Source organism: Patiria miniata, unplaced genomic scaffold (genome assembly GCF_015706575.1).
Source record: "Patiria miniata isolate m_02_andy unplaced genomic scaffold, ASM1570657v1 HiC_scaffold_2, whole genome shotgun sequence".
Lineage (NCBI taxonomy): Eukaryota > Metazoa > Echinodermata > Asteroidea > Valvatida > Asterinidae > Patiria > Patiria miniata.
In genome coordinates, this window is record NW_024037058.1 from 10,779,875 (window position 1) to 10,807,830 (window position 27,956).

Genomic DNA, 27,956 nt, shown 5'->3' on the forward strand with positions numbered 1-27,956 from the left:
CATCACGACGTCACATGTTTTCCCTTTTTGCTCATGTATCAATGACGTATAAATAAACCTATTATAAGAGGAATTTTAATTTAGTATGTTCCATTCGTGAAATATGGCATTTTTTGTTCAAAGGGAAAATACAACATTTGTAAACATCAAAAAAATAAAACTACCAAATCATTTTGAAATACCTTGCTGGACTGTTAGTGAATGACAGTGTAAAAGCATCCTGTAAAATCATGGCACCTGGTATACTGTCATTTTCAAGAAAAAGTGGTATTTTTGTATCAATTTCCAACGCTGATCGGCCGATCAGCGTTGGAAAAAAACTGGCTTTATTCAAAAACTGGCCCCAATTGACCATTGCACTTGTTTGGAATCGATTACAAACCTATGAACGGGTAAGAGCCAGCTAGACTGGTTCCCTGACCTTACAATACCCCAATGTATGTAAACTGCTCTGTTTCTTCTTATATGGAGTCAGGGAGCCAGACTACAGGAAAATGATTATTTTTCTTGGTTTTTATAGCATTTTCGAACCCAAAACCTCAAAAAAGTCAGTGTAACTATATTTGCTATATATTTTCAACCCCCAATTCCATCCATTTCTGAAAATTACAGCAAAAGTAAATGATGTATATTCCCTTTAAAAGTCACACAATGACATTACCATGACGTCATCTCATTTTCCGCCTATGACACGTCCCTGTCTATACTTCCAAAGATTCAACCCAATCAAACTTGTATTTCTCCGGATATTAAACTGTAAAATATGCACTAAAGACGACGTCACATAACACGAGATGACGTCATCATGATGTCAATCCTCTAGGACCACATGTGCTATGCGGTCTTTGTTTGGGCCAAGTATGATTAAGATCCCGGCCTTAATAAAACAAAAAAATTGTACAAATGTTTATAGAATTTTGGGGAGAACAAGACAAAAGGGAAGTTAGAAGAAAAAATAAATGAGAACAAAAACAAAGGCTTTCCCGCTTAGGCGGAAATGCCAGTGAAAAATAAGAAAAATTATATCGAAACAACCTTAAGTTGAGCTACAAGGAAATTATTGCCAATAAATACGGAAATTGACCTGGCTGCTTTAATGCAACAACTAGAATCCTTTCAAATTCTCTCCGTTCGTCGGCGAAGAGACACACACAGACCGTGAACTCATTAACTGACTATTCGGAATGGTAAAAACATGGCAACTCTCAGTAGAATCGTTGAGTTGTGCCTGCTGCTCCCATCACTCTGCCACATCGCGGTAGCTGTGTCGCAGGGTGACTTGGCAAACTACAAAATAGCTTCTTTCTCGTACGAGGATCCTCACTCCAACCCCAACGCCAAATTCAACCACTTCACCATCGATCAGGAATCGGGGGATGTTTATGTCGGGGCTGTCAATAGGCTCTTCAGACTTAACAGCAGTTTTGATCACGAGAAGAACATCACCACGTACAACAACACAGATCGCCCTGATAGAGACTCTAACTACAACAAAATCTTGATCATTTACCCTCCCCTGGGACTGATAACCTGTGACAGCGAAAACAATGGTCAGTGCCAGCTGCGGAATTTGATAGATTTGTCTGTAATCATGAGCACTGTGTATCCCGTAACATCGATCGCAGAGAAGGCTTCTGTGGCTACAATTGGTCCAGGGCGGAATCAAAAAGATTATTTGTATGTGGGAGCAACATTTGATCAATCTGACCGTCGCAATATCCCGCTGATTTCTAGAAGAAGGCTAAAATACGGTAGTGGATTCTTGGCGGCATCGAGTGAATATGACATTGTATTTGGCAGGAGATATCTCGCTGATACAATTATCAATTACATCAAGGTGTTTTCTTTTCGAGGATTTACTTATTTCGTATCATTTCACCTTGCATCTAAACTCAGTCGCGTTTGTCAAGACGGCGCTAATCTAGACTCGTACACAGAAATTACCCTACAGTGCAGTGGATCAGATGGCAGTGTGACAGCTTGGTGCAAGCAGCTCACTTTGGACCAGCAGGACCTGATCTAGCGGCATCATTGAATCTCAATGCAGACGGGCAGGTGCTCTATGCAGTGTTTGTCAAGAACCAAGGAGCTCCAGGTACCAGTGATGTACCCAGCGATCACTCAGCGTTGTGTGTGTACAGGATGACTGACATCTTGGCTGCCTTCAGAGAAGCGGTGCGGGGATGCATACAAGATGGAAATACATACAGCGTCGAATACTTGAACAGTTTCTGCAGCTTCTTTAGGGTAAGTGATTTCGAATATTTTTTTCATTATTAATTAAAATCATACAAAATCCACAGATGAAATCTTGATCCTTTTGCCAAATCAATTCATTCAGAGAAGTGCACGCATATTGTACAATATCGATAAAGCTTTGGAGCCCACACTGACAACGTACAAGCATAGAGGACTAAAAACACCGTCTGTAATCAAACTGTGGCTTTAGAGAATTGTATTTTAGTGGAATTTTGCCTCGATACTTATACCATCTGATATACTGATAAACGTTCAAAGCTAACCTGGCTTTGTAATATTTGAAGCTGAAACTTAACAAGCATGAAGCCGCTGACTTCAATGTCATGATACAATTGCCTGGTCGATTCCTTTGCAACCTTGTGGCACATCAGAACACAACATTAAGTTGTGAACTGTAGGCCGGTTACGTCTCGACTGTCCAAAGTAACAGTGGTACGGATACCCATTGGTCCGACGATACCCATTGGTCCGACGTCCCATTGGACGAAACATAAAAAAACGGTATAGTTCCATTGGTTCAGATTGACTGACCCTAACCCTTACCCTAACCCTAAAGCCCCTGTCACACTTTTGCGTATCCTAATTCCTTATGAGTTCCTTATCAACAATTTTCAATACGCAGCCGTACGATCAAAAACGTCGAAATTTTTTGATTACTTTGACATATGTGCGACGCACATCTAGCGAACAAGTAACGAATTCAGCGCATCCACTGCGTATGAGAGGCGTAAGAGTTGCGTATGCAGTGCGCAAGTTCGCCATCTGTGCGTTTCTCATAAGTTACGAATAAGTACAATGCGCTGCCCGCTCGCAGGACGAGCGGTACTAATTCGTGCAATACGTCGCTATGTATACGTCGAATAGAGGAGGTCAGCGTATTGCCGCGTGTGAACGGCTTATCCCTCACGAACACATAGCGTACTCGTACCGCGCTCGACCGATGCGGGACCGATGCGCTGCGTATTTATAACTTATGACCTGCGTAACAGCGTACGCAGCGTAGTTTTGTGCATGCCCAAAACTATCCAGCGCACTGGGCCGTACCATGCGTATGCCTGCGTACATAAAACTTACATAAAACGATAGAGATGCATATGAGGTGCGTATTGTGCGTACGACTGCGTATAAAAAAAATCAATGCGCAACTCATAAGGAATTAGGATACGCAGAAGTGTGACAGGGCCCTAACCCTAATCCTATGGGGCGTCGGACCTATGGTACTTCGGACCAATGGTACTTCGGACCAGTGGGACGTCGGAACAATGGGACGTCGGACCATTGGGACGTTTATACCAATGGAACGTTTATATCAATGGAACGTATAGAGCCATGGGCCGTCGGACCAATGGGACGTCGGACCAATGGGACGCCGGACCAATGGGACGTCGGACCAATGGGACGCCGGGCCAATGGTACTTCAGACTATAGAGATGTCCCCGTGTAGGCCAAGAGCATCACCCCCGCTATATCCAACTTCATACAACCATCTGGTATCCATGTTGTCCGTTACATTCATTATCGAGTTCACCATCGAATCTACCAAAGAGCAAACCCAAAGATGGCTATTTTATTGTACACGTACATTGTGTTTGTATGGCTCATATACCACCTATGGTTCGACGCAGTTTTCAATTGTTGATGCAATGACGTTATATTTCCAACCGCCAACGTCGCTCCTAAGCCTATGTAACACAGAAAAATACATAACAAAAATTCCAGCAGAAAAAAATCAAATATAAATGCAATTTGTTTATGATACGTCTTGTCTTTTCGCCTGTTTCTTCTGCTGTAAACTTGTTATTTAATCACTTTAAAGACAGACATTAAAGCTTTTAGTGAGCTTTTTAGTGCCTCCCGATCACGATAAGACAGTGCTGAGACGCAAGACTCGACGACATCGTGAAACTCAGAACGATATTTTAACTTTAGCGGAGCGACTTCTTGAGCGCCGTTTAGGCATCCTACAGGTCGTGCATGGTCGGCAGTGGAGCCACAATAAGTATCAACAGTTGAAACATATCGTTATGGTCGGCAAAAAAAAATCCAAAACGTATCAAAGTTTGTTCTCTGTCTCTACTCAAACGGTTGTGTCGTAACGAAGTGGTAACGAAATCGCAGTAGTCTAAATGAGATCTGCAGTGGTCGTACATGGTCGGCCAATTTTTTTAGCCGACTTTTGACGGTAAGACCTTTACAACGTGTAATTCCGAAGATGACGTCACTCTAGTGTCGTTTCGGAGTCGTTTTGGCGTCGGTTCTCGGTCTTTTGTGTCGGTACTCAATCGGTTGTGTTAGTACTCTAGTAGCGAAGTCGCATTATTCGATTCGAGGTCGTTTCGGAGTCGTAGTATTCGGGCGACATCGCAGCACATTCTGATCACGGTCTGCTGACTGGGGCTCAGAAGACGAAATTTGAATTTGGCGCCACATATCCTACAAATTTGGTACGATTTTCAAGAAATTCTTAAATCTCATCGTCTTGGCGGGGTCTGGGTCTTTGGTCTTGGATGTGTGACTGGGGCATAAGGTAAATCCTTCCTTCTTGTTTGTACTTTCGTTATAGATACCCATTTTGGATCGCTATCTTTGCAAATCCCATACCGTTAATGGAGGTATTTCGTTATTCCGATATGCCAAGGGCATAGACCCCGTTCCATCCACGGCGATTCTAGAGCTGCCTGGTACTCTCATGTCATCAATCACGACCACTTTAGGAGTCAACCACACCATCGCCTTAATCGGGACATCGGCTGGAGATTTGCTTAAGGTAAATTTCTTCGAATTTGATATTTCGATCATATTCCCATTGATCAGGAAGTGTTATAGTTCGAGTATACCGACACCATTTTTACCATGGCATGTCTGCTTTGCATTACAATTTGTGTGCACTGTACTCATCCTCGAGGTGTGGCTTCGGTGCTCAACAGGGATGCACATTAGTGGACTCTTTTAAGAGTTGTAACGAAGTCATTTTTTTCCAAGTCAAGTCAAGTCTCAAGTTAATTATTTTCAAGTCAAGTCAAGTATCAAGTCAATTGTTCCCAAGTCAAGTCAAATTTCAAGTAAAAAAAATAGCGACTCGAGTCCAACTCGAGTCCGAGTCAGCGATTCAAGTCAACAGCACTGATTCTTTTGCATTCAGCATTATTGGATTTACAAAACAAATCACACCTCAAAGATGGCTACTGAATGCAATCCAAGGAGTCAGAGGAGTCAGGTTGGCGTAACGGTACTTTCCTCGCCTTCCACCGCTGTGATCGGGGTTTTAATCCCGCCTGGGCAAACATGTGGACTTGGTTTTAAGTCCCTTCCTGATTCCGTGGGTTTTCCTCAGAATATTCCTCTGAGCTTTTCCTCCCACCTCTAAAACTGTAATTTCTTCTCATTGTCCTCTCTCTACGGGTTTCTTCAGGCTTTCGAGCTACAGTGCCTTGGGCACTTTTGAAGAATCCTTGGTTTCATTACCAGAAAAAAATAAAATAAAATAATCTAACTATATTAATTACATTAAATTATGTTAATATCTAACAGCCTAAAGATTTAGAAACTTTTGAGTTTTGAAATGTTAATAAACCTTTCCCAGAAAATATCAACTGATTATCGTGAAACTTTGTAACACATACTTTGAGTGGACTGTCTCCGCCTGCAGGTTCACGTGGAAAGTAGCACAACTGGTCGGTTGTATGAACGGGTTAGTGTTGACGCCAGTCCCGTTCTTCGAGATATCCATGTTGACAGCGAAACACATGAACTAATTCTGTTAACGGAACAAAAGGTAAATATCTGTAACAACCTCCAGTAATGCAGGTAAAGGCCACATTAGGCCAAAACGTTTATTTGAAGTTTTTCTTTATCCTGATGTAACAATCAGGATAATAATATTTTATTTGTTTTGGAAATATCAACATTGTGTCTTGCTATGCTTCAAAAAATACCTTCACAATGACCTACACATATCGACATCTTTCACTTGACTGTTCTACACTGCAGTTAGTGAAACTCGGCGTAGACGATTGCAGTCAGTACACCACATGCGCGGCGTGTATTGGGACTAAAGCTGGACAAGATGGCGACCCTTACTGCGGTTGGTGCTCGCTGGAAAGAAAGTAAGAACATGTTGTCATTGACATCCGAAACTGTAAGACGTTTTGCATTGTAGTACAACATTTTGATGTCATTGTAAGGACTTCAAAGATGGATGTGCGGTAGTAACGCTGCCTGCAATAGATACCGCAAAGAGGATTAAAGTGGACCCCAATTGGGAGACACTCGTGCTCGCCAGGAAGATAATTATAGTTCAACAAAAAAATCGACGTACAAAAATAAAACCGATCCTATTATAATTTTTTTTTAAAGATGCACACGATATTGTGAATGTCCATTGCCGGATGTATCAACAAGGTGGCTTGCGTACGACGCTGAACAGTGCTTGGAGATAACCAGTGTGGAAGCCAGCCTCCCTATAACAAAAACGGAATGGCAGGTGAGTCAGACAATGCATTCAAGTATCTGGTAATACCTCTAGCATTGGCCTAAATAACGTAATTTAAATGGTCTATTTAACAAACTCTAGCTTTTGATATCATCAAGAGGCATAATCAATACACGTCCAGAAACCCAATCAGTCGATGTTTTACCTGCTGTCAAGCTATAATCTAAGAAAATTGTTTACTCAAAGCGAAGCACTAACTTTGCTACGTATAAAAGAAGATTTTGAACTTTAATAATTCACCCTGAGTTATAGTCCGAAACCTGGGACTCTTAATACCGGTGTTGTAGTCGAGTCACCAACGTCGAGTCCAAGTCCGAGTCCCGAGTCACAAGCCTCGAGTCCGAGTCACGAGTCACTTGTTCTTAGTTGTTCACCAAGCAAATCATAGTTTGTTTAAAAATATTTTTCAAACATCCCTTCTGTCTTTTAAGTAAATCCCAGCGTATACAGTTGGCATTGTGTGTGTGCATGTTGTTTAGACCCAAAATGTGTTTTCCTTTTAATTCCCCTCCCTAAAAACTATGATACTGGACACTTTTTGGCATGACAATGGGTCCTGGTGCAGGCGCTAGCGTGCGTGCGCGGCCCCTGGATACAATTTTCCGCGGCGCCGTCTATGTCTATGGAGTCATTGTCTATGGAGTAAAAAAGAAAGTACGTAACGTTATGTGTTTCCCTTCAATGAAAATACGTGACTCGAGTAACGAGTCACCAAACTCGATTCAGAGTCATCATGGTCGAGTCCGAGTCCGAGTCCGAGTCATTTTCCAATGTGACTCGAGTCGAGTCCGAGTCACGAAAAAATGTTACTCGAGTCCTAGTCTGGGACTTGAGTCCTACAACACTGCTTAACACTGTGTATGATAGTCCCTTAACACAAGATAGTGAAAACATGCAACACAAGAAAATATTTATATTGGCATAAGAAACAACGTGTTCAACACCCCCTTTTCTACCGCATCAATCCACTGTGTCAAAAGAAAAATCTGGTACCTAGTCTCTATTTCTACACATTTTGTGCATAGTCATGCCACCAAACTACTGAAAGGCTTTTCAAGGAGTTGGACATATCAGTCTAATATTAGGCTTTAAATTGAAAGCACTTGGCGTTGCTCTCATGCAGTTGCAAAATGTTGAATGTCAATGTTCTTCTTTACAAATTGACTTGAAGCAGTCAAACTTGGGTAGTGAAATACGAAGGACTCTGTCTTTGCCTCATACAAAGTTTTGAAAATTTTGTCAGCTTAGAGTGAGTAAAGTTGGCCTTATTTTATATCATATTTTTTGCGCTCAAAGTCCCAGTCCGCCTGAGTTTCATAGCTTTCATAGTGAAGAGGTTTCTCAGTGTCTTTTATGTATCCTTTCATGTTAAAAAGCTTAATTTAGGCCAATGCTTAAGGCTATTTGAATCAAACAATATTCAATTCGTCGCTTGGATAGTTTTGTCTCTGTCTTCAAAATTCTAATGAATTCTTTCACTTACACATAAAGTTACAAATAGGAACGTTAAGATTAAAAGTTACCGTTTGCAATGCAGATGAGTATGACAATTCAGCAGCTTCCCGACCTCTCTCCCGGCCAATCGTACCAGTGTCATTTCGGTTCTTATGCCAGCCCAGCAATAGTAACTGAAGACAGTTTAACATGTACAACGCCCCCAAGTGGCAGGATTCCTCCAATTGAAAAAGGATCAGGTACCAAAATGATGTTCTTCTGTTAATGACTTTTGAGAAATAGACCTTTGTTTTGTTCGGATACGCATGAGTGAACCTTTCATGCATTAATCGTTACTAAATTAAAATAATTGAAGATGGCTTCTAGGATGGCTGCTAGGTATATGGTCTATGGCGATTAGATTCAGTTATATGCACATTGAATGCAGCACCATTGCTAATTTCGTGTCTTGATCAGCAAACCTCTGATTTTTTTTCAAACTGCCTCCTCATTATCTGTTGCATGGGATTGATAAAAATGACAACATTGCCCGCGAATTTCAGTTCAAGTTCCTATTTCATGTTTGTGATTTTACGTGTTTTCTGGAATCGAATTTTTTTCTTGTCTGTTATATCAGCCCTTCAACAACCATCATCTTAAAGTACGTCAAAATCCTGAAATGATTTGTCAATCGTTTAAAAAACATTGATCTATTTCTGTGTTTTCCCCACTAGATGCAGTAAGCGTTGAGTTGTCGGTGTATTCCACGGAAACGTCCGTCAACTTCCTGAGTTTGCCATTTCATTTCTACGAGTGTTCCAGTCATACCTCGTAAGAGAAAAAAAATCATACTAATTACATTGCAGTAATAAGTTGCATTATTTTCGCTAAAGGTAATCTGCACTGTACCGGTTTGCCCCCTAACAGTATCGTTTCTTAACGATATCTCAACGAATAATGAATGCTGCTTTGTGCGGTAGTTACTGGTCCCAGTGGGCCAGACTAAAGTCTTGTTTTTATGTATCTCCTTCACCTATTATTTACTCACTCACTGACTGTCACTGTTGACTTAGCCTATTAATTGACTGGCGACGAGAGCCGGGCAGTGTTAATTCTTAGGACTATCCCGTTATGGGAAAGATCCTGCCCATTGTGTACACGAGACGTATGAAACTTCCAGTGGATAATCATTCTGAATCAGTTGAATAGAATTTGTTTGCGCTCTGTGACCAGTTTTACAAGACTTGCCTTGTCATGTTTTCTACTGGTTTTAATTGTTTGGCATAGAGGTTAACAATACAATTTGAATGAAGCAAGTCAATGACTGAAGCCAGCTGCGGTGTCTATTTGTATTACCTTTTTCACACAGTTGCGTGTCATGTGTTGGAAGCCGATGGGCGTGTGACTGGTGTGTGTTTGAAGATAGATGCACTCACGAGAGCTCTACGTGTAGAAGAGGAAATGAGATCATTATAACCGGTGACAAGGTAAGCTCGAAGTCTTGGCTAAATGTTCCTCACAGAATATCTTTTAACCTTGTAACGGGTAGGTATACTCAATAATTGTGAACGGAAATGTTTAGCTTGATGAAAACTTCACTTACTCTGAAATTTGAGGGAAACGAATTGCTCTAGCAAGGCACAAGAGGCGAAAAATCAAAGTGTGCCACGTTAGGTGCCGCGCCACGTTAGGGGACATCAACAATAATTCATATACTTTATGCGTAGAGGCGGGGATGGAGGAAAATGGGTTTTACATTGACATGGGTAGGCCTAAACCTTTTTGTGCATTCATTGTAGATAAATCTAATTAACATGAAATACCATCCAAAACACCTGCAACGCCGCATCAGGCCTATTCAGTAACAATGAATGCATAAGAGGTCTACTCATCTCTCTATGTCGGCTGCGTCGCTCGTGGTGGATGGCGACAATATTTGTCCAGGTCTGCCGATCTTGCGTAGATATGGTATCTACTTCAGTACAGTCAAGAGGTCCACACAAGCACGTACCTTCATGGCTAAATTAGTCTAGATACCATGCGCAACATCCGATTACTAACATACTAACCACCGACGCGACTTGTGGTCTATAAGGTGACGTCATTAGTTGCTAGAAAATAGAAAATAGACAAACCGTAATACATTCCTTTCAAACTGAAGTAGCAACTTGCAATCATTTCTGAATTTGCCTGTGGACTATTCTATGCATTCATGTGCCTGGTACGGAAGAATTCTCGCGTGTCAACCGCCAAAGGAGCCACCTTTTGCCCGCAGCTTCAGGCCCAGGGAGGGGAGGTGCTTATCCCAGTGGGCGTGTCCAGATCAGTCACTCTCTCTACAGAAAATCTGCCTGACCCTGCACAGGTACGTAAAAACAAATCAGAAAGCTTTTTCCTAAACAATCATCTTTGGAGAAAAAAATGCTTTATTTATTTATATTTCTTTGCTTGCGTCTGGAGATTTTATTAGCACTATTTACTCGATCCAGACCTCTGAGCATGTGCGAGTAAAACAAAGCAGGGCTTTTTAGGGTACGACTAGTCTGGAGATCACACGTTCACGTGTGCAGAGGTACACTACAATCGTCTGATATATCCGTGCATGTCATTTTATGCGACCCGGAGCGCCAGGCAACCGGAGCCGTTTTTAGAAGTTGTGACGTCCTTTTGAGCAGACGTTTTGCCAAAGCTGTGGATTAGTCTGCCATTTTGTTCTCATACAACATCGGATTACTGAAGACACTATAGAAGGCGCCCGCTGCATGATTAGAATCTGGAGGTCAAGATTCAAGATTCAAGTCAAGATGTTGTAGCGCAAGCGTCTATTCCATGGGGTGCGACTAGAATCATGGCCTCTTTAACTACTCGATTACCGAGTTTAATGGGGTACTCTCGGACGGCGCTTGGGATACAGTAACAAGAAAATAGCAAAAACTATGTTAAAACAGATAATGTAGTTGTAAATTTAGTTCTGTCAGTGATAATCAAATTCTGACCTGTTTTTGATTCCCTCACGACAAGGTTTCCTCATACAGATGTCTTCTTCATGTCGAGGGAAATGACATCTTAGCTGATGCAGAACGAAGTGGTGAAACCATAACATGCAAGGATAGAGCAGTAAGATATGAGTCTTTCCCTAACTTCCTATTTAAATCACATTCATGTACATTGCCAGCTGGAATTCCATAAAGAAAATACTGTCAAATTTTCTTTAAAATTAAACTTTTTACAACATTTAAAATCAGGATTGATTTCCACATGAAAGTCTGCATTATATTCCGTCATTGTTTCTTTAGAAGAACAGTCCAAGCTTACTATAAAAAAAATACAAATATCTTTATTTTTAGACTTTACATCAAAAATCTCAGGCCTTTCCCAGGCATTTTTCTTTTAACTGAATGTTTTGATGTTGATATTCATCTCAGTTGAAATTCACGTTTGTTGCAAAACTGTGTCAAGTTAAGGCAAATTCAATTTTCCAATGAGATAATACATTAATTTTATTGTAATCTACTGTGTTATATAACATACTCAGTTATATGTTTTTCTTCCTTTGACCACAGTATTCGTTCTCGGGTGGAGCGCGAGAGGTACACGCTTTACTGATTATGGAATGGACGGATAATTTGAACGTACACCACCTACTAGATGATGTTTACAGCTATACAGGTAATGACGTTTTTTTTAAGGTTTCGAGCGCAATGACAAATATATAATAAATGATGAACATCATAAAAATGCTGAATAAAAGAGTCTAAATCTTAATGAAGTTAAAATTTAGATTCGGCTTTTAAATAATTGATGTGACGTACAACATACACAGATTGATGGGTTAAATACGATCTTAACGTTTTCTTTACATACTTTTCTGTACAGTTTATAATAATATTAAGTTATAGTAACGTTTTGAATGACTGGATGTCGTTATTTCATATCCGTTATCTTTTTATAACTATTCCATGTCCATTTTAGACAGTAACATTATTTTTGCAAGAAAACTTTTCCAAGTTGATTCTTTTGTCGGCATTAATTGCCTTTCCTGATTCCTCTGGCGTACTGCTCCACACTCGCAGCTCAGACTATTAAACATTAGACGCGTCCTCATTCGTGAACTCCTGTACGCAGATGATGCTGCTATTGTCGCCCACAGTGAAACTGATCTCCAATTCCTGCGCAGTTCCTTTGCCAAAGCTTGTTCGGGGTTCAGCATGAAGATCGGCCTGGGTAAGACAGTTGCTCTTTCGCAGGGTTCTCTAGTTCCTCCCAACATCTCAATCAACGGGACAACTCTGAGCGTGGTTGATACGTTTACATACCTTGGTTCTACCATCACCAACACCAACTCCCTCGATGCTGAACTCCCGCATTGACAAGACCGCAACCACATTCGACCAACTTCTCCACCGTGTTTAGAGCAATAGAGACCTCTCCATGAAGTTGAAGATCCGCATTTACGTGGCTTGTGTACTTAGCATCCTGCTGTGCTGCGGTGAGTCATTGACCACGTACCGCCGCCAAGAGCGTCGCCTCAACTCCTTCCACTTGCGATGCCTGCTGATGTGACCACGTCCCAAATGCTTTCATCCTGCGGCTCACCGGAGCTACTAACATGTTCACCCTGCTGAGTCAGCGCCACTTTCGGTAGGCTGGTTACGTGCATAGCGGCATAGGCAGGTCAACGGCCGAATCCCTGACATCCTCTATGGCAAATTTGCCAATGCTCCTCGCCCTCGCGGCTGACCCAGACTGCGATACAAAGATGTCCTGAAACGTGATCTTGCCGCTTTTGGGATACGAAACACTACTTAGAAGTCAACTGCCAGCACCCGTTCCCATTGGTGATCTGCTGTCTACAAGGTAGCTCTAGCTCAACACAGCTGTACATAGATGACTGTGAGAGTTGACGTCTCCATCGTCGTTCACGACGGAACTGGCCATGATGATGATAATGATGATGACGATGATGATCAAAGTTGTACTCAAGATGTTGGTTACCGAAAGTCGCCTGTTCAAATTCTACATTAGATTAGTTTTCTTTGATCAAGTGAATATTAATTAAATATTCGGTTTAATTTATGAAAACCTGTTATGTTTGTTTCTACTAGTGACGTTGTACAATTGTACCATCGTTGGTCGCGCTTGCAGTCGTTGCGTCGCAGCTCGACCAGCTCTCAGCTGTGTGTGGTGTGGCAACACGTGCTCCTATGATACCCAATGCAGTGCGCCCAGAATTGTAACATTGAACAATGGCCTGAACTGTCCCGATCCTGTCCTCACCGAAGTAAGTGGCGAAGATGAGAGTTGTCACTACACTGAAAAAAAAATGGTTGGAACCCTGTAAGGGAATGTTGTTTGCTCAACATTGGTATGAATTCGCTTTGTTGTTGGTTTAGCTTAGAGAGGTCTTTTTTTAGTGTAGAGGGGTAGATGGGGTGTGGTTAAGCCCCTTCCTCTATGTGTTAATCGTTTTTGTCAGCACAATCGTTGTCCAGTTGGCAAAACGTGTAGTCGTCGGCAAATAATACCACCTTTTATCTCACAGTGACATATATCAGCTGTTAACATAATATCTGAAGACCTAACTTAAAAACACAACAGAAGTACGCGGTAACACGTACGTCCGTTCCGTTTGAAAGGAAAACATAACTAACGGTACTTTCTTGTAAATACGAATTAAACATGCTGTTTCCAAATGTCCAAGGTTCACCCTGCTTCTGGACCGATTGAAGGAAACACGGTCATCACTCTGTCTGGAACAGACTTGGGCCGAAGATTTGGTGACGTCAAGTCTACCGTTGGCGGACAAGTTTGTGATATCGTTGGTCTTGAAAGCAACTACTCGATAGGAGAAAGGTACAATTATCATGCAATTAAAACTGAAACAACTTTCTTTTTTTAATCTTAGATTATCGATCACTTTTCAAATATGTGTAAATAAAAGAATGTTTACATTAATCTGGGACTTGTATAGTCCGAAAATTTGGGACTCTCAATACTTTGTATGAGAGTCCCAAAACGTAAGGTATTGAAAATATGCAGTACAGGAAAATAGACTGGCAGCTGAAACAACCAGTCGAACAACTCCTCAGTATTGCATCAACTGTCAGCTGACTGTGCCAAAAGAAATATCTAGGATGTCGGGTACTAGGTCACTTTTTCTAAACATTTCTCCTTAGTCAGGCACCAGACTAATGACAATGAATAAGGAAGTCAGTCTTGTTTAACAGTTGGACCATGGATGGACATGTACAAGTCGAGTCGTTAGCGTCATTTTTAAATCACTTGACTTTCCTCTCATATGCAAGCCACTGCCAAATATTGAAAAAAATTCTCCTTTCAAAATAAATGGAGTCTTCAAACTTGGTTGGTGAAATACTGAGGAACTTTTCTTTTGCCCAGTAACAGTTTTGGAGAAACTTAAGGTCCCAGTCTGTAGCTTGTTTAGTTCATAACGAAGAATCCAGCACAAAATTAAAACATAGCTTGTTGTATTAGTGGGCAAAAACCATTACCGGTACTACTTTAACGCCATTGGCTCCTTTTCATGATTTTCTCAGTTGTAGTAAGGTATATTGGGCAGAGGAAAACCTTCTCTCTTGTGTTGATCGTTTATGTTCGGAATCCCAGGAATTCGTTTGAGACATCTAGGGGGATTGCTGGGTAATACTATTTTTATATTGTATAGAGATACTAGAGATACTGAAGATACTCCACACACCACGTCTTTCCTTCCTTATGCCCCAAATCGTGCACGGTATCCGCACAGTACCGCAAACTCCACACACCACGACATTCAACGTTTATTAACAGTCATTAGAGCCACAAACAATTAGCTTTGGTTGTTAAAATAATCTTGTATGTTCCTCACTTCATTGTTTGTTTCTTCTATAGACTTTCATGCCTGGTGCGATCTCATTCAGAAGGTCCTGCCCTAATCGCTCTTACTGTCACTGGAGCTGATGGTTCATTGCAATACTCCTCGAGCTCTTTGAACTTTATTTATGCGGTAAATATTAATTGATTTTTATCCCCCCCCCCCCGGCTTTTTAGCCAGAGGGGGGATATTGCGATAGCATATAGTTCTTCTGTGTGTCTGTCTGAACATGTACACACTGCAAAAACTGTAGTGTTAATTTAACACCATTTGGTATCTATATAGGACAACACCAGTACAATTTAACACCAGATGGTCCTATATAGATACCAATAGTGTAAATTTAACACTGCAGTTTTTGCAGTGGAGGGTTCCTTATGGGGTAGGAAACTCAATGGAACAATAGGCTCTATTTTCCCTATCTTTTGAAATCAATCTACCCCATAAGGGAAACGCTATGGAGTTTGAGAATATTTCAATAGGAACAAAGTGAAACAAAGGAAGGATAACAAAGGTCTTCCCCATTAGTATATGAAGGAATATGGTTAGGTACATAGACAAGTGTATATACGTACTAACTGACTGTATAAAAACTGCCAGCATGCCAGGGGGATCGCGCAAGTTCCACTTGTAGTATTTTTAAAACATGACTTAGTCTAAACAAGTTGGTTCCACATATAGGAACATTTTAATATCAAGTCGTACTGTTGGAGAGTAACTGGAAAAGAATACATCACGGATAATGGTTGAAACTTCTCGTCGATGGCATTGCAAAGCAGGATGAAACTCTATGAGTGAAGAAGTGAATTGAAAGCTGCAATTTTTCTGCTCCTTCGTTTGCCTCTGCGTTGTTTTTTTTTTTTGGGGGGGGGGATAATTCTGCATTTGATTACTTTGATGGAGTTCAGTCCGAGTAGAGTCCTCATGAATTATGAACTTCTGCTTTTCAACCAGTGTTGGAGTATTCGTACTCGAACTCGAACTCGAGTACAACTCGAGTACCGATAAGTACTTGGCCCGTACTCGATCAAAAGTACTCGAAAAAAGCAAGTAGGCCTACTCGGCACCTACTCGTAATTTTTTACTCGGACTCGTCCCTTAACTCGAAAAATTGTACTCAGTGAACTTGATCCCAGTCGCGCAGTACTCGAAAGAAATTTCGGATTTTTTCGATACTATTTTTTCGATACCTAACTTTGACCATACGGAGTGTATATGAAAATGATGAAAGTATTGCGCTGTATTCTTTATCGACTCTAAATCTAGTATTCGTGAATGGGTATTGACAGCGCTCGCAGTATCGCTGGTGCACATTTTTTACTGTCCTATACCTACTGAAGACTACAAGAATAACAGCGAAATAAATCGCAACCTTCTTACCATGGGCTGCATGTGCGTTCATCACACGAGGCATTTTCAAACAAACAAGGTGAGGAAAGATCGTATCCGTGGGGAAGAGGTTGTGCACATCACTCTTTGTTGGAAACGCGTCACATTCTCTGGCGCATGGCGGCGAGTTCGATTTCGACAAAGACATGTCTTCTTCGGCAGAAATTATATTTTGGGGGTTTAAAGATCACAAGGAATATTTCGCTAACGGACAGAAGCAGCACAGCGCAGTATGCAAGTCAAGTCATCAATAAAACATTCTCTGGCGCATGGCGGCGAGTTCGATTTCGACATAGACATGTCTTCTTCGGCAGAAATTATATTTTGGGGGTTTAAAGATCACAAGGAATATTTCGCTAACGGACAGAAGCAGCACAGCGCAGTATGCAAGTCAAGTCATCAATAAAACATCTAAGAGAATTAAACTTCTTTTCGTGCAACAACACTTCATATGACTATTACCATGATGATGCATTAACATTTTGATTATGCAAGTAAAGGTGGTCTGGTCAACAGATATCACTGAATTTTACTGAAGTACGCCTATAGTTTGTACTTTTCTGTCTGCAATTTTATTTTTGAGACTTTGCAAATAAATAGGTGTTTGTGCTGAACCAAGTAAAATAGGGAACACAAAATGAAAAGGTACTTACAAGCATTGCAAAACCGACTCTTGTCCTAACCTTCAGAATGAGGAAGATCGTCAATCAATCAAGAATTTTAAGCAAAAACAACACTTTTTAATATTTTGTGTTCATGTTAATTTCTTGGAATACTGGGTAATTACTTTACATATCACATGTAAGTAACGGTGCTAATTTCCATAATGCTTTAGTTTAAAAATGTACTCGGGATGTACTCGATATCTTTGTACTTGTACTCAGCCTGTACTCGGACTTTGAAAAACTCGAATTCGGATTTTTGGCCCAGGACTCGACTAAAAAGTACTCGGACTCGGCCCGTACTCGGCACTGTGTGTACTCGGAAAACTTGGTACTCGAGTTTTGGTACTCCACTACAACACTGTTTTCAACCATGGCATTGTTCTGTTTGGAGAAATAATTTAGCTATTAATGTTGATTATGTTTACATGGGAGAATTTAGGTATAATTTCTTTTGTTTTTTACCCGTGAAGGATCCACGCATTTCCAACTTTTCCCCTACCATTGGCCCCGAGGCGGGAGGGACCCTAGTCACAGTCAGCGGAACAGCTTTACAGGCAGGCAGGAACATTGAAGCATATTTTGGAGACAAACCATGTGTAGTTATCAGGTAGGCCATCGGTGGTCATAAGAACAATATTTAAGCCTTTACATGTTCAGTATTTGTACTTTTTTGCTAATTTTAAATCGTGAATGACCTTGGATTCCAGAATAAAAACATAATGAGCACACTGTTCATTCGCCAATGAGCGAACATGACTTTACCAATTAAAAAAAAATCTTTTCCTGGCTCCTACTTTGCGAATCTTAATACGAAGTTGTGTCCGAAACCATCGGATTCCGTGTCAGTTGGTCAGGTTTTATGTTCCAACTTAAAGACCTGAGACATAATGACGTTATTGCCCTGTTTACATATTTTAAGGGAGTTTGGTGCTTTAACATGTCTTTTTTTTATTTCCAGCGTCAGAGATGATGGTATTCAGTGCTTGACGCCTCCCTCAGTGGCAGGTACAATTGACATTCTGAGACTGAGCTTTGACGGAGCCAACAGAACATCCACGTCGAGGTTTTTCTTCGCCTCAGACCCAGTCATAAGAAAGGTCTCACCGTTAACCAGCATCGAAGCGTAATTATCCCCTCCGGTTTTTTTTAAATTTATTTATTCATTTCTCTTCCTGAACCAAATTTTAGCGACTTCCGAACATTGACAAGACAGAAACCATTTCAGTGAATTGGCGAAGATAACAATTATAAAGCAGGATTTGAAGGTTTGCAAAATCAGGTCCGAAAGAAGGTTACGGTTGAGTGGGACGTGAAATCTCCTGTTGTACACTGAAAAGTGAGTTAACTTGTGGATGTTAATTTTATGTTAGGGCTATTATCATGAAGTTACACTGAAATGATACATGTTGTTGTAATTGAATACATGCATTGGTTTTAAACAGAGGTGGAAGAAATCTGACGGTAACTGGGAAAGACTTTCACATCATAGAGACACCAAAGATTGTGGCCTACTGCCTCATCGAAAACACCTTGTTACAGTTTAAAGAGGTACGGACGCCGATGCAAATTGGCTTTTGCTCTGACTGAATTGCCCATTTCACCATTTCCAATCAAAGTAATTGCAAGTTGTGCACAGCCTTATACCATGGTTATATCTGATAAAAGATATATTCGCAGTGATTTATTGCATCCTTACTATTCCTAACATTATAAAACTATGTTGTTGTTTTTTGCCTGATCCCTGAGCCGTATCATGAAGAAAAATCATAAAATTAAGCAGGGGTTTACTACAAATTGTCTGCAACAAATGACTAAAAAAATATAAAGTGTGGATCTAGATGGCGGTCAATCCCCCCCCCCCCCCCCCGCTCTGACGCCCGACCTCCACCCCCCAAAAAAAATTATAACAATTTTAGTAATAATAATTATCAATAATGTCTGCCTGTCCGCAACAATGGGACGTAAGTCTAATGGGCCTTGCCCCCCCCCCCTATTTCAAAGTCCTCTGTTTTGTTTGCCTTAAATGCTGATAGGCCCGTATCAGGCCCCTATTGGTCAAAGAAATACATAAGATGTGATGTATTTATTAATTTGTTATATTGTTACCTTAATCGATTGTGATCAATTTCGTTTCGCGTTTTCTTTTTTATTCATTGTCGTCTATTATATATAGATTGCTTTTGCTGGCTTTAAGCGTAGCAGTCTGTTTTTCGTTACCCTTTTGAACTTTTGTTATCATTTTCTACAGAAATGCAGAACCAATTCTGATACAAGCATGGCATGTCCAACTCCGGATGTCCGGCCTTACCGATGTAACGAGGTGCCGTTTGGGTTTGTGATGGACGGTGTGACCCAGCTCCTTACCTGGTCCGAGTCCAAGAGAGTCACGCTGGAGTATTTCCAAGATCCCGTGTACTTCCAGTTCGACGAGGAAGGGTTCGTGGCCAACGGGAATCTTTTGGAACTCACGGTAATATCTTGTACTCGGGTTTGCAAACATTTGGAATGATATGCCTCATTTTAAGTCGAATACAGGAAATGATCACTGATGAAAATATTCCTACGCTAGTTAGTTACAATATTGGGAATGATGACATTCTTCAAACTCACCTTCAGTTGCGTATCCAGGTTTGGATTCGTAAATATGCTTGGTAAGTTTTTCAAATTGCCACCAGTAGTGTATAAGTGACAGGGCGGTGAATCCTCCGGTTTCAACGGCATTCTGGGATGGGGGGGGGGGAAGTCGTCTACCAGTTGGTCACCTCACAATTGGAAATTTTGGTTGTTCTTTTTCACGATTTTTTTTTTACGAATGCCCCTTTTTAAAGTCGCATCCTTTAAAGTCAAACATCCCGGCATGAGGAGCGCCACTTATTGTCCGATATTATCCGCTTTGAAGAACGCCTCCATAAAAAGATGGTTTCTAGCTTTTGGTAACGGTAACGATTTCCATGATGCATATGTAACTGACATTTTTAATATTTTCTACATAGGGGAAAAGGATAAACTACGCCATCACAGCCAAAGAAATCAACGTCTATGTAGGAAATGGCCTATGTGAAGTAACTTACATCAGCGGCACGATTCTGCAATGTACGCTGCCCAAAGTTCAGCCGACTAGCTTAGATGAAAGTGGTGATCTCACAGCTGTGGTGAGCATTGTTTCGATTTCTGCATTACGAATTGTGTACCCAAAAATATCTCGGCAGCAAATTCACCTTTTTAAGCGAAACTATTTACTTATATTTCAGTCCTCCAAAATACTTTGATAATGAATGGATTAATAATTTACATGGTAAATAATTAAGATTAACCTCACAGTCCCCCCCCCCCCCCACACACACCCGCGTGTGTAAATGCCGGCAATCGTGGACGCCCCATTGTCCCTAATCCTCTTTCCTTTGTTTGTACTCTAACTTTTTAGCGACAGCTCTCATTGGTTTTGTACACGATTTGAGATCGTGGACGTTCGGTCAATCGTGGACGTATTGTTTGCGCCCCAATTCTTTTGTCCTACGTCCACGATTGCCGGTGTTTACACACGCACACACAAACATTACGACTGTTTGTTAGATCAACAATACTCTAGAGTACTGCATGCTCCCGTCGAGAGATTTAACTGGTCGGTCTTTTGATATTTCGTAGGTTCAACACAACAACTTGGTATTTGAATTGGGGAAGGTGATCTACGGCCGACCAGCCAACCACATCATCGCTATCGCTGTACCCAGCGTGATTATCCCCTTCTCCCTGGCCATCGTACTCGCTGCTAGCCTCATGTATTGCAAACAAATGCGTCGAAAGCGCACCTACGAACAGAGAGTGTTGAACACGTTACTGGAGGTGCACCTCGGTAAGAGCATACCTTGATTGGTCAGTGGCATTAACCATAGGTTAAAGATTTCCTGTGGGGATCTCGGGGATTCGTTTCCGGCAGGGAACATTGAATGCTTTGGTAATCATTGTGTGGTGGTGCAACTTTAAAGGTGTGTCCTGCGCAGCGTTTACAATTTTTTTTTTACAACAACTCGTCAACGGCGGCCCTCTGGGCAGCAGGTACTTTCCCGCACTACGCAAGACCTTATTCATAGCAATACAACAAAAAGCCACGTGCCAGACAGTGTCCAGACAGTTGCCAGACAGAGCGCTGGAAAGATAATTGACTGGCGGCTGAGGTATGCAGTTATGAAGGGAGATGGCTGTGTCAAGTTACAGGTCTTTGTTGATGTTTCAATGAGACTTGGCAGGAGGCCTGGTCGAAAGTTTGTTGACACGGCCTGGGTGTAGCCCTGGCTGCAAAGTTCATTGAACCAGCTGATTTGGCAAGGGTTGAATGAGGATTGGATAGGATGTGACCGTCATTGGCCCTCAATTTTTTTTTCCAAAAATCTGGTTTGTTGATGCCCCAGGGGCATCAGGTCACTCCACCCAGGGTTATTAAAAACTGTTTAGTCGTCGGTAATGGCTTGATACGTTTTGGTAAAAAAAAAAACACCAGAAGCGTCGAATAATTCGGACAATAAGTTTAACTTAGCCTCGCCTAGGCTTCTTTCTTCTGTAGAGTCGATCCGAGAACCAGTTTTGCCTAGGAACCAATTCCCAACGACTGATGCATGCGCGTTATTGCTGCCGGTCTCGTAGCCTTGCGAAATTGGGGACCGTTACCAGTTCCGTAGCCACTTCCTTGCAAATAATCACCCTTATCCTTACGATGCCGGATACTAGCAAACAAGCTGTAGTTTACGGAAAACTTGCCAGAGAACGCGCCCATTTGGGTTCGAACACGCCTTTACCTAGTCTGAGTATCACCCGTTATCCATGAAGCAAGACTCCTGTATAACGTCTGATATGTCTAGACATCCGCATATATGCAAGCCGCGCGCAAGCCAATCGGAGTAGACTTTACTAAATCGTGACGGCATTTCATTCCTAAATCAGGATTAAATGGTTTGATTGGTCAATTCGAATGCAGTGTTTTGTAATGCAACAACAGCCGGGCGCATTATCGCGTAACATGATACAGAGCGCGTGACGCAGGTTTTTTTTAATCCATTGTCTATGACGCGCAACGGGTGAATGACCGAAGACCCAATATAAAAAGTGCCCGCTGATTGGTCAAAATCTAGGAGGTAAAGAGGCGGGGTCATGCCTAATTATCAGCGAATCTGCTCACATATCATAGACCCATGGCATTTGCGATTGGTCTATTACATAGACGAGCCTTCACCATGAAAAAACCTTAAATGCAGTACATGAACATTGATTATGTTGTGTTTGTTTTTCAGAGATTTCAGCAAACGTCAGCCATGGAAGGTCGGAGAGATCCCAGATACCGTCACATCGGCGATCAGCGGCCAAACACAAGCGCATCGCAATGAATAACAGGGTCAGCTTCGTTCCCCGCGACATTCACATCGAGTTTAGCCAATTGGAATTTGGGGAAACACTCGGACAAGGTAGAAGTCTATGATGATAAAAACAACTCCACTCATCGCGAAATCTTGATGTCCCACTCGATGTGTATTAAACAGCCTCACAATACACGTAATGTATGGGTCACTTTGACCCGTAATCCAGTTTCCAGTGAAATAGAAAATATTAATTTATGTTGTCCTTCCTTGAGGTGTATTTTTATTTGAATGACATATTCTGTAGGTGCATTTGGACGCGTTTTGCAAGCAACCCTACGTGATCCAGCAAAAGAGGATCAACTTGTGGCAGTTAAGACAGTGCAAGGTTGGTTACAAAAATGTAATATCGCCAACAAATGGAAACATTTGTTGCAAAAGAAAGAAAACAAATCTTTATCTGTGTTCTGAAATTTCATTTATTTTCCCACTGATGAAGGGGTTCCCAATATCTCCATGTTGCCCCGCGGAAATGTAGGGACGCCGGCTATGTGTATAGGGATAAAGATGTGCCACACGTTGCATCATGAACGTATCTATTTTTTGTATATAGACACCTCGGACCCGAAACTTGTCGTGAGGTTTCTGGATGAAGGTTTCATCATGACAAGATTTGACCACGTGAACGTGATGGGACTACTGGGGTTGACCTTTGACACAGATAACAACCCCCTGTTGGTTCTGCCCTTCATGGCAAATGGCGACCTGAAGAAATTCATGATCAAAAAGAAAAAGGTACCGTATTAAAAAAATAAACCAATTAATGTAGAAGACAGTTGGGATTTATCTACCATTTATTCGTAACCCGAGCATGTACCGAGCAGGTAGATTCAAACATTCGATACCCGGGAATTACGTTTGTCTGGGACAGAAGCTATAAAACAATGGCAAGACAGTCGGCTTGGCTTCTTAACCTAAAATATGGAATGATAGGGTTGACCAAAGTTTTAAAAAGAAAACGATCTGAACTACTTTTCTTGGCGATTTCCCAATAGCCAAAGGCCATTTGTTTAAGGCCCTGTCACACTGTCTGCGATCTTATATGCGCTCTCACTGCGTCCTTGAAAAATAGCTGGGGCGCAACAACAACTACAAGATCGCAGCGACAACTACATAGGTCGCCAGATGGGCGCCAGAGGGTCTTAATGGTCTCCGATGAGCGCAAAGGTCTTTGAACATGCTCAAAACAATCGCAACACCTCTGCGCTCTGGCCAGGGCGCAGTAATGACGCAACCTGGGCGCTGTGCGAGCGTGAATCGTGCGACATTGAAATGGCATTGAAGCAGCTTAGGCGCAAGGCAGTCGACGTAGTCTTCATGAGAAAGTAACTCGACTGCGATGGACATGTAGAATAATTTTTTTAAACTGGACTTTGTATTGACCGTTTTGTCGTGGTATTTATACAGTGCAAGTGACGTCACATGAGCGTATTTTGGTCGAATAGAGAGCGCGACGCATGCTACTAGGACGTGTCAACAGCGAGCAGAGCGTAGTGTGAGCGCAGTGACAGCGCAGCGGCAGCGACTAGATCGAGTAATTGGGCTTGACAGGGGCGCATATAGAGCGAGTTGAACGCATCGTAAGCGCGGGAAGAGCACAGTATGAGCGTACCTTGAGCTTCTTTGAGACAGAAAGTTGTCATTTTATGGCGCCCTCGCTGCGATTGTTAAATTTATGGGGGAAAAAATGGTCGCCGTAAGGTCTCCGATGAGAGCGCATATAATGTGACAGGCCCTTTACGAATGGAGGCTTTGTAAAAACGCCTTTTCCCGAGTACACAAGCCAGAAAAGAACCCGTTTATTGAAGCAATGCAGTTAAAGAAGAACAAAGTACTTTTGAATTGTCACAACATGTAAAATTACGTCAAAACCCGCCGCCCTCAAGTTCAAAAATACGGCCAATGGGATATTCGTTGATATTGATATCCCTTTATAATGCCATGCATTTAACAATGGACTTATTTCTTTTACTGTTGTTTTTAGTCCATGCCGACATCTCTGCTGTTGAGGTTTGCGTCACATGTCGCACTCGGTATGAGTTATTTGGCTCAGCACAAGTTTGTCCACAGAGATCTTGCGGCCAGAAATTGCATGTGAGAATTTATTTTTAACATGGTTGCAGTCATTAGGTCTATTTGCAAGACAAAATAGACATATTTAGTACTCTGCCGAGTCAACACAATCATAGTCTCTGTAAAGAATCAATAAAACATTGGTTACGCATTTGTGAAACATGAAAAAGCAGTTGTAAAAGAAGAAAATCGAAAAGTGTGTGCAGTTTAAACTTCATTCAGTTTCTCATATCATGAGTGGCATCTTTTATTTTTAATGTTATGACCCAAAATAATATCCCATTTTTTTTGAAAAAAAGTAAGACTGCTGCAAACTGCTTACTGACTGGGTGGACCTGAAATATATAAATCTAAAAATTAATGTGGCCTGACGTTGCGAACTTAGCAAGTTCTTCTTCAGAGGCTAAAACAGAAATGACAGAGGTACATTTCCATTTTTTTTTTAATCCCCCTTTTTTGTCAAAAATACTGTGTAGGGTGGATGGTGATCTTCTGGTGAAGATAGCGGATTTTGGACTGTCACGTGACGTGCAAGAATCGGATTACTACACAAGCGGCGATGCCCAGGCTAAGCTGCCTATCAAATGGATGGCTCCCGAGTCCATGGAACGTCGAGTGTACAACGCCAGAACTGACGCGGTATGCGAAAAGCCATTTTATCTTAGAACCAAGAATTTGGTAACTCCACACATCAATTAAAAAGTTGAAGATTGTAAAAACGTGCTTCTTTTTAATTATAGCAACATGGAGACTAACGTCAATACATTTCGAATCACATCCTTCTCCGCGGGGAAAGCATTATGCTAGTTATTGTTCACTTAGCTCGTCTGTCACATGGCAGTCGTTTTATATGCAGTAGCGTGTATGGTTTCTCTATTGCCTGGATGTGTCAATAGCTAAACTGAAAATTAGATGCGTGTAACTATTTCAAACTGGATGGCCAAGCATTCGCTATAAAGCCAGCGTGAATAGCCTTTTCCTCTCTCTTTTTTTTGTAGTGGTCATACGGCGTGGTCCTGTGGGAGATATTTAGCAGAGGTGAAAGACCCTATCCTGGAGTTGCCAACAAAGATGTGTTTGACATCTTGAGGAGCGGCCAACGGATGGATGCCCCTAAGGACTGCCCGCCACAGGTGTAAGTTGAAGTCATCTCCTACCATACACATGATCAAAAAGTGACGTGGATTGTTTTATCATCTTCGTCAGGATGTGTCTAGAGGGAGGGGGTACATCAGAGGCGATGAGAAGCGATTTTCTTTTCCTGGGGGAGTGGTCCCCTCGCAATGCATATGGAAAATCAAAATAACAATGGGAACTAACACAATTGATATACCTTTCAAATAATGTCAAATTCAAATGTCCTATAAAAAGACAAATTTTACCCCGGACCTATCGGATGATGACTGATAAATCTCTTTTTCTTTCCCTCGAATGATACAGCTACCGGATAATGGAACGTTGCTGGCAGGACAACCCCAAGTCCCGGTGCACCTTCAGCCAAATTGTCAACGAGCTGGACGATCTGTTGGCTAGACGTCGCGCTCATGACACGTGGACAGGTGTGGGAGGGCAAGGGCCGGGCGAACACGGCGAAGCATCCGGTGCACAGGATGACAGCTACCTGGTGCCCATTCAGATGGAAACATCGTTTGGCGTGGACGGCCCGTGCACCGACGTGGGAACCAGCGAAGACAGCGCAACAGCCACCAATGGCGCTCGCCCGGATTACGTCAATAAGAGCGTCTTCAGATAACTCAAGTGTAAAAGACTGTCTTACAAACATGTTCAGCGAGAAAAAAAAAGATACTAAAGTTTGTATCGTTGCACACATCAGCATGGTTACTGCAGTGGCTTTTAAAGGGTCCACATTTTTGTTGACTAAAGTAATTTCTGTGAACGAGATAACTTTATCAGTCGGAGCGTCTTTTAATCGAATTTGTCTCACGATATGTGATTTCCCAGTTGGTCTGATTCTAGGCTCTTCCCAGAATCCCATTTCGAGACTCATAATCATAAGAGAAAAGCTGCAGATCCAGCAGTACCCGCATTACATCATGGAGAAGTCGACTCTGATATTCCTGTTTGTACAGCTATAAATATACCAAAAAAAATAGTTCATTGAGTTCCAAAATTAAAAATGTATTGGTCTCAATGTTTACTAAACTCTAAAGTTAAAATTCATAACTCACTAATGTTTCTGTAAAAAGACACCTTAATTTATCTTTAGTCCATTTTTTATCATTACATTCTTTAAAATGTTGAAACGTACATAATTAATTTTAGTTTCTATCGAATATACAAATCTAGACGGATCAGTAGTATAGTCAGGTTGCATATGATCGGAATCGTGACTGACTGGTCCAACCTTGGCAGATAGATTCTTATAGCCCTGAAAAATATATATAGAAGTAGGTGGACATTATGAGTAGCGAGCTGTACATATATGTCACCCTAACAATTTGAAATTAGTTTACATAGTTTTGTTATTCAGACTGTTAAAAGCTTTTTGAGGTTTGGTCTTTGTGATCCTTTCCATAACCTAACTTACGGTCCATCGGCAAATTTGTCGTTCTGAATAGCGCCAACTATTGTTTGACAATGTCAATGATCGTGCGATGCTACAGTGCTAGCTATTAAAGCTAGTCCGTAGTGTGTCTGTTCAAGTACCTCCCGTTTTGAAAATGCATGGCACACTTGTTGAAGGTTTTCTTGGGTAATTTGCTTGGATAGACTACTCAAGTGTTTTGCCTTCCTTTTTAACGGTAACGTTGGGCCGCGTAATAGCCCAGATCGGAAAATAACCACTTCGCCCCATTACCACTTCTGCATATGTGGCATTGGTTGCCTTGCAACTCAATCCCATGGTGGTGACTTTCTACTAGTTTAATATGTGGTAGATAACATAATGATGATTATGAACCCTCTTAATTCATGATTTGTTTTTCTGAAAAATGGTACAGGCTTTAAAAAAAAAATGTTATGTTTCGCTATTGCCATCGTTCACTTGCAGTGGATGGACCGTGTGGTTTCCCGACCTGTTAACGATATTAAACGCCAGCATCTTTGGCACTGCTTGGAACCAGGCTGCCAACCGAATGGTTCACATACTTTATTTCCCTTTCAAAAAATCTGTGGCCAGTCGCATTCCGTTTGCTTGCCGAGCTGTATCAAAATTAACTTCAAATTAGAAAGTTTTTTCCAGCAACGTGGAAAATACGCTTTAGATTGACGCAGATTTCCGCCTTAATTTCTACATTTTCTTACAGCACAGTATTTTACCAACATTATGATACCAAATTAAGTTGCGACGATTTGCGCGCGACGCTCGATTGTGTCACATTTCTTTAAGTCTTAGGCTAAAA

The 27,956-nt window shown here is 41.5% G+C and overlaps 2 protein-coding genes across 2 annotated transcripts; both read left to right on the forward strand.

Annotated features, from left to right (window-relative positions):
- The first annotated feature begins 1,195 nt into the window (after positions 1–1,195).
- On the forward strand, positions 1,196–2,023 carry LOC119726344 (plexin-B-like). Its single transcript, XM_038197999.1, has one exon. The coding sequence runs from the start codon at positions 1,196–1,198 to the stop codon at positions 2,021–2,023; it is 828 nt and encodes a 275-aa protein (XP_038053927.1).
- A 34-nt stretch (positions 2,024–2,057) lies between these two features.
- Positions 2,058–27,956, forward strand: LOC119726486 (hepatocyte growth factor receptor-like). Its single transcript, XM_038198195.1, has 27 exons — positions 2,058–2,247; positions 4,823–5,026; positions 5,909–6,034; positions 6,250–6,365; positions 6,616–6,742; positions 8,289–8,445; positions 8,920–9,016; positions 9,555–9,672; positions 10,416–10,550; positions 11,207–11,302; positions 11,749–11,854; positions 13,291–13,466; positions 13,887–14,038; positions 15,077–15,191; positions 17,584–17,720; positions 18,072–18,236; positions 18,556–18,661; positions 19,362–19,583; positions 20,107–20,265; positions 20,759–20,966; positions 22,399–22,569; positions 22,769–22,849; positions 23,075–23,256; positions 24,506–24,615; positions 25,071–25,233; positions 25,593–25,729; positions 26,035–27,956. Exons 1-27 carry the CDS (start codon positions 2,143–2,145, stop codon positions 26,345–26,347), a joined length of 3,984 nt encoding a protein of 1,327 aa, XP_038054123.1. The 5' UTR covers positions 2,058–2,142; the 3' UTR covers positions 26,348–27,956.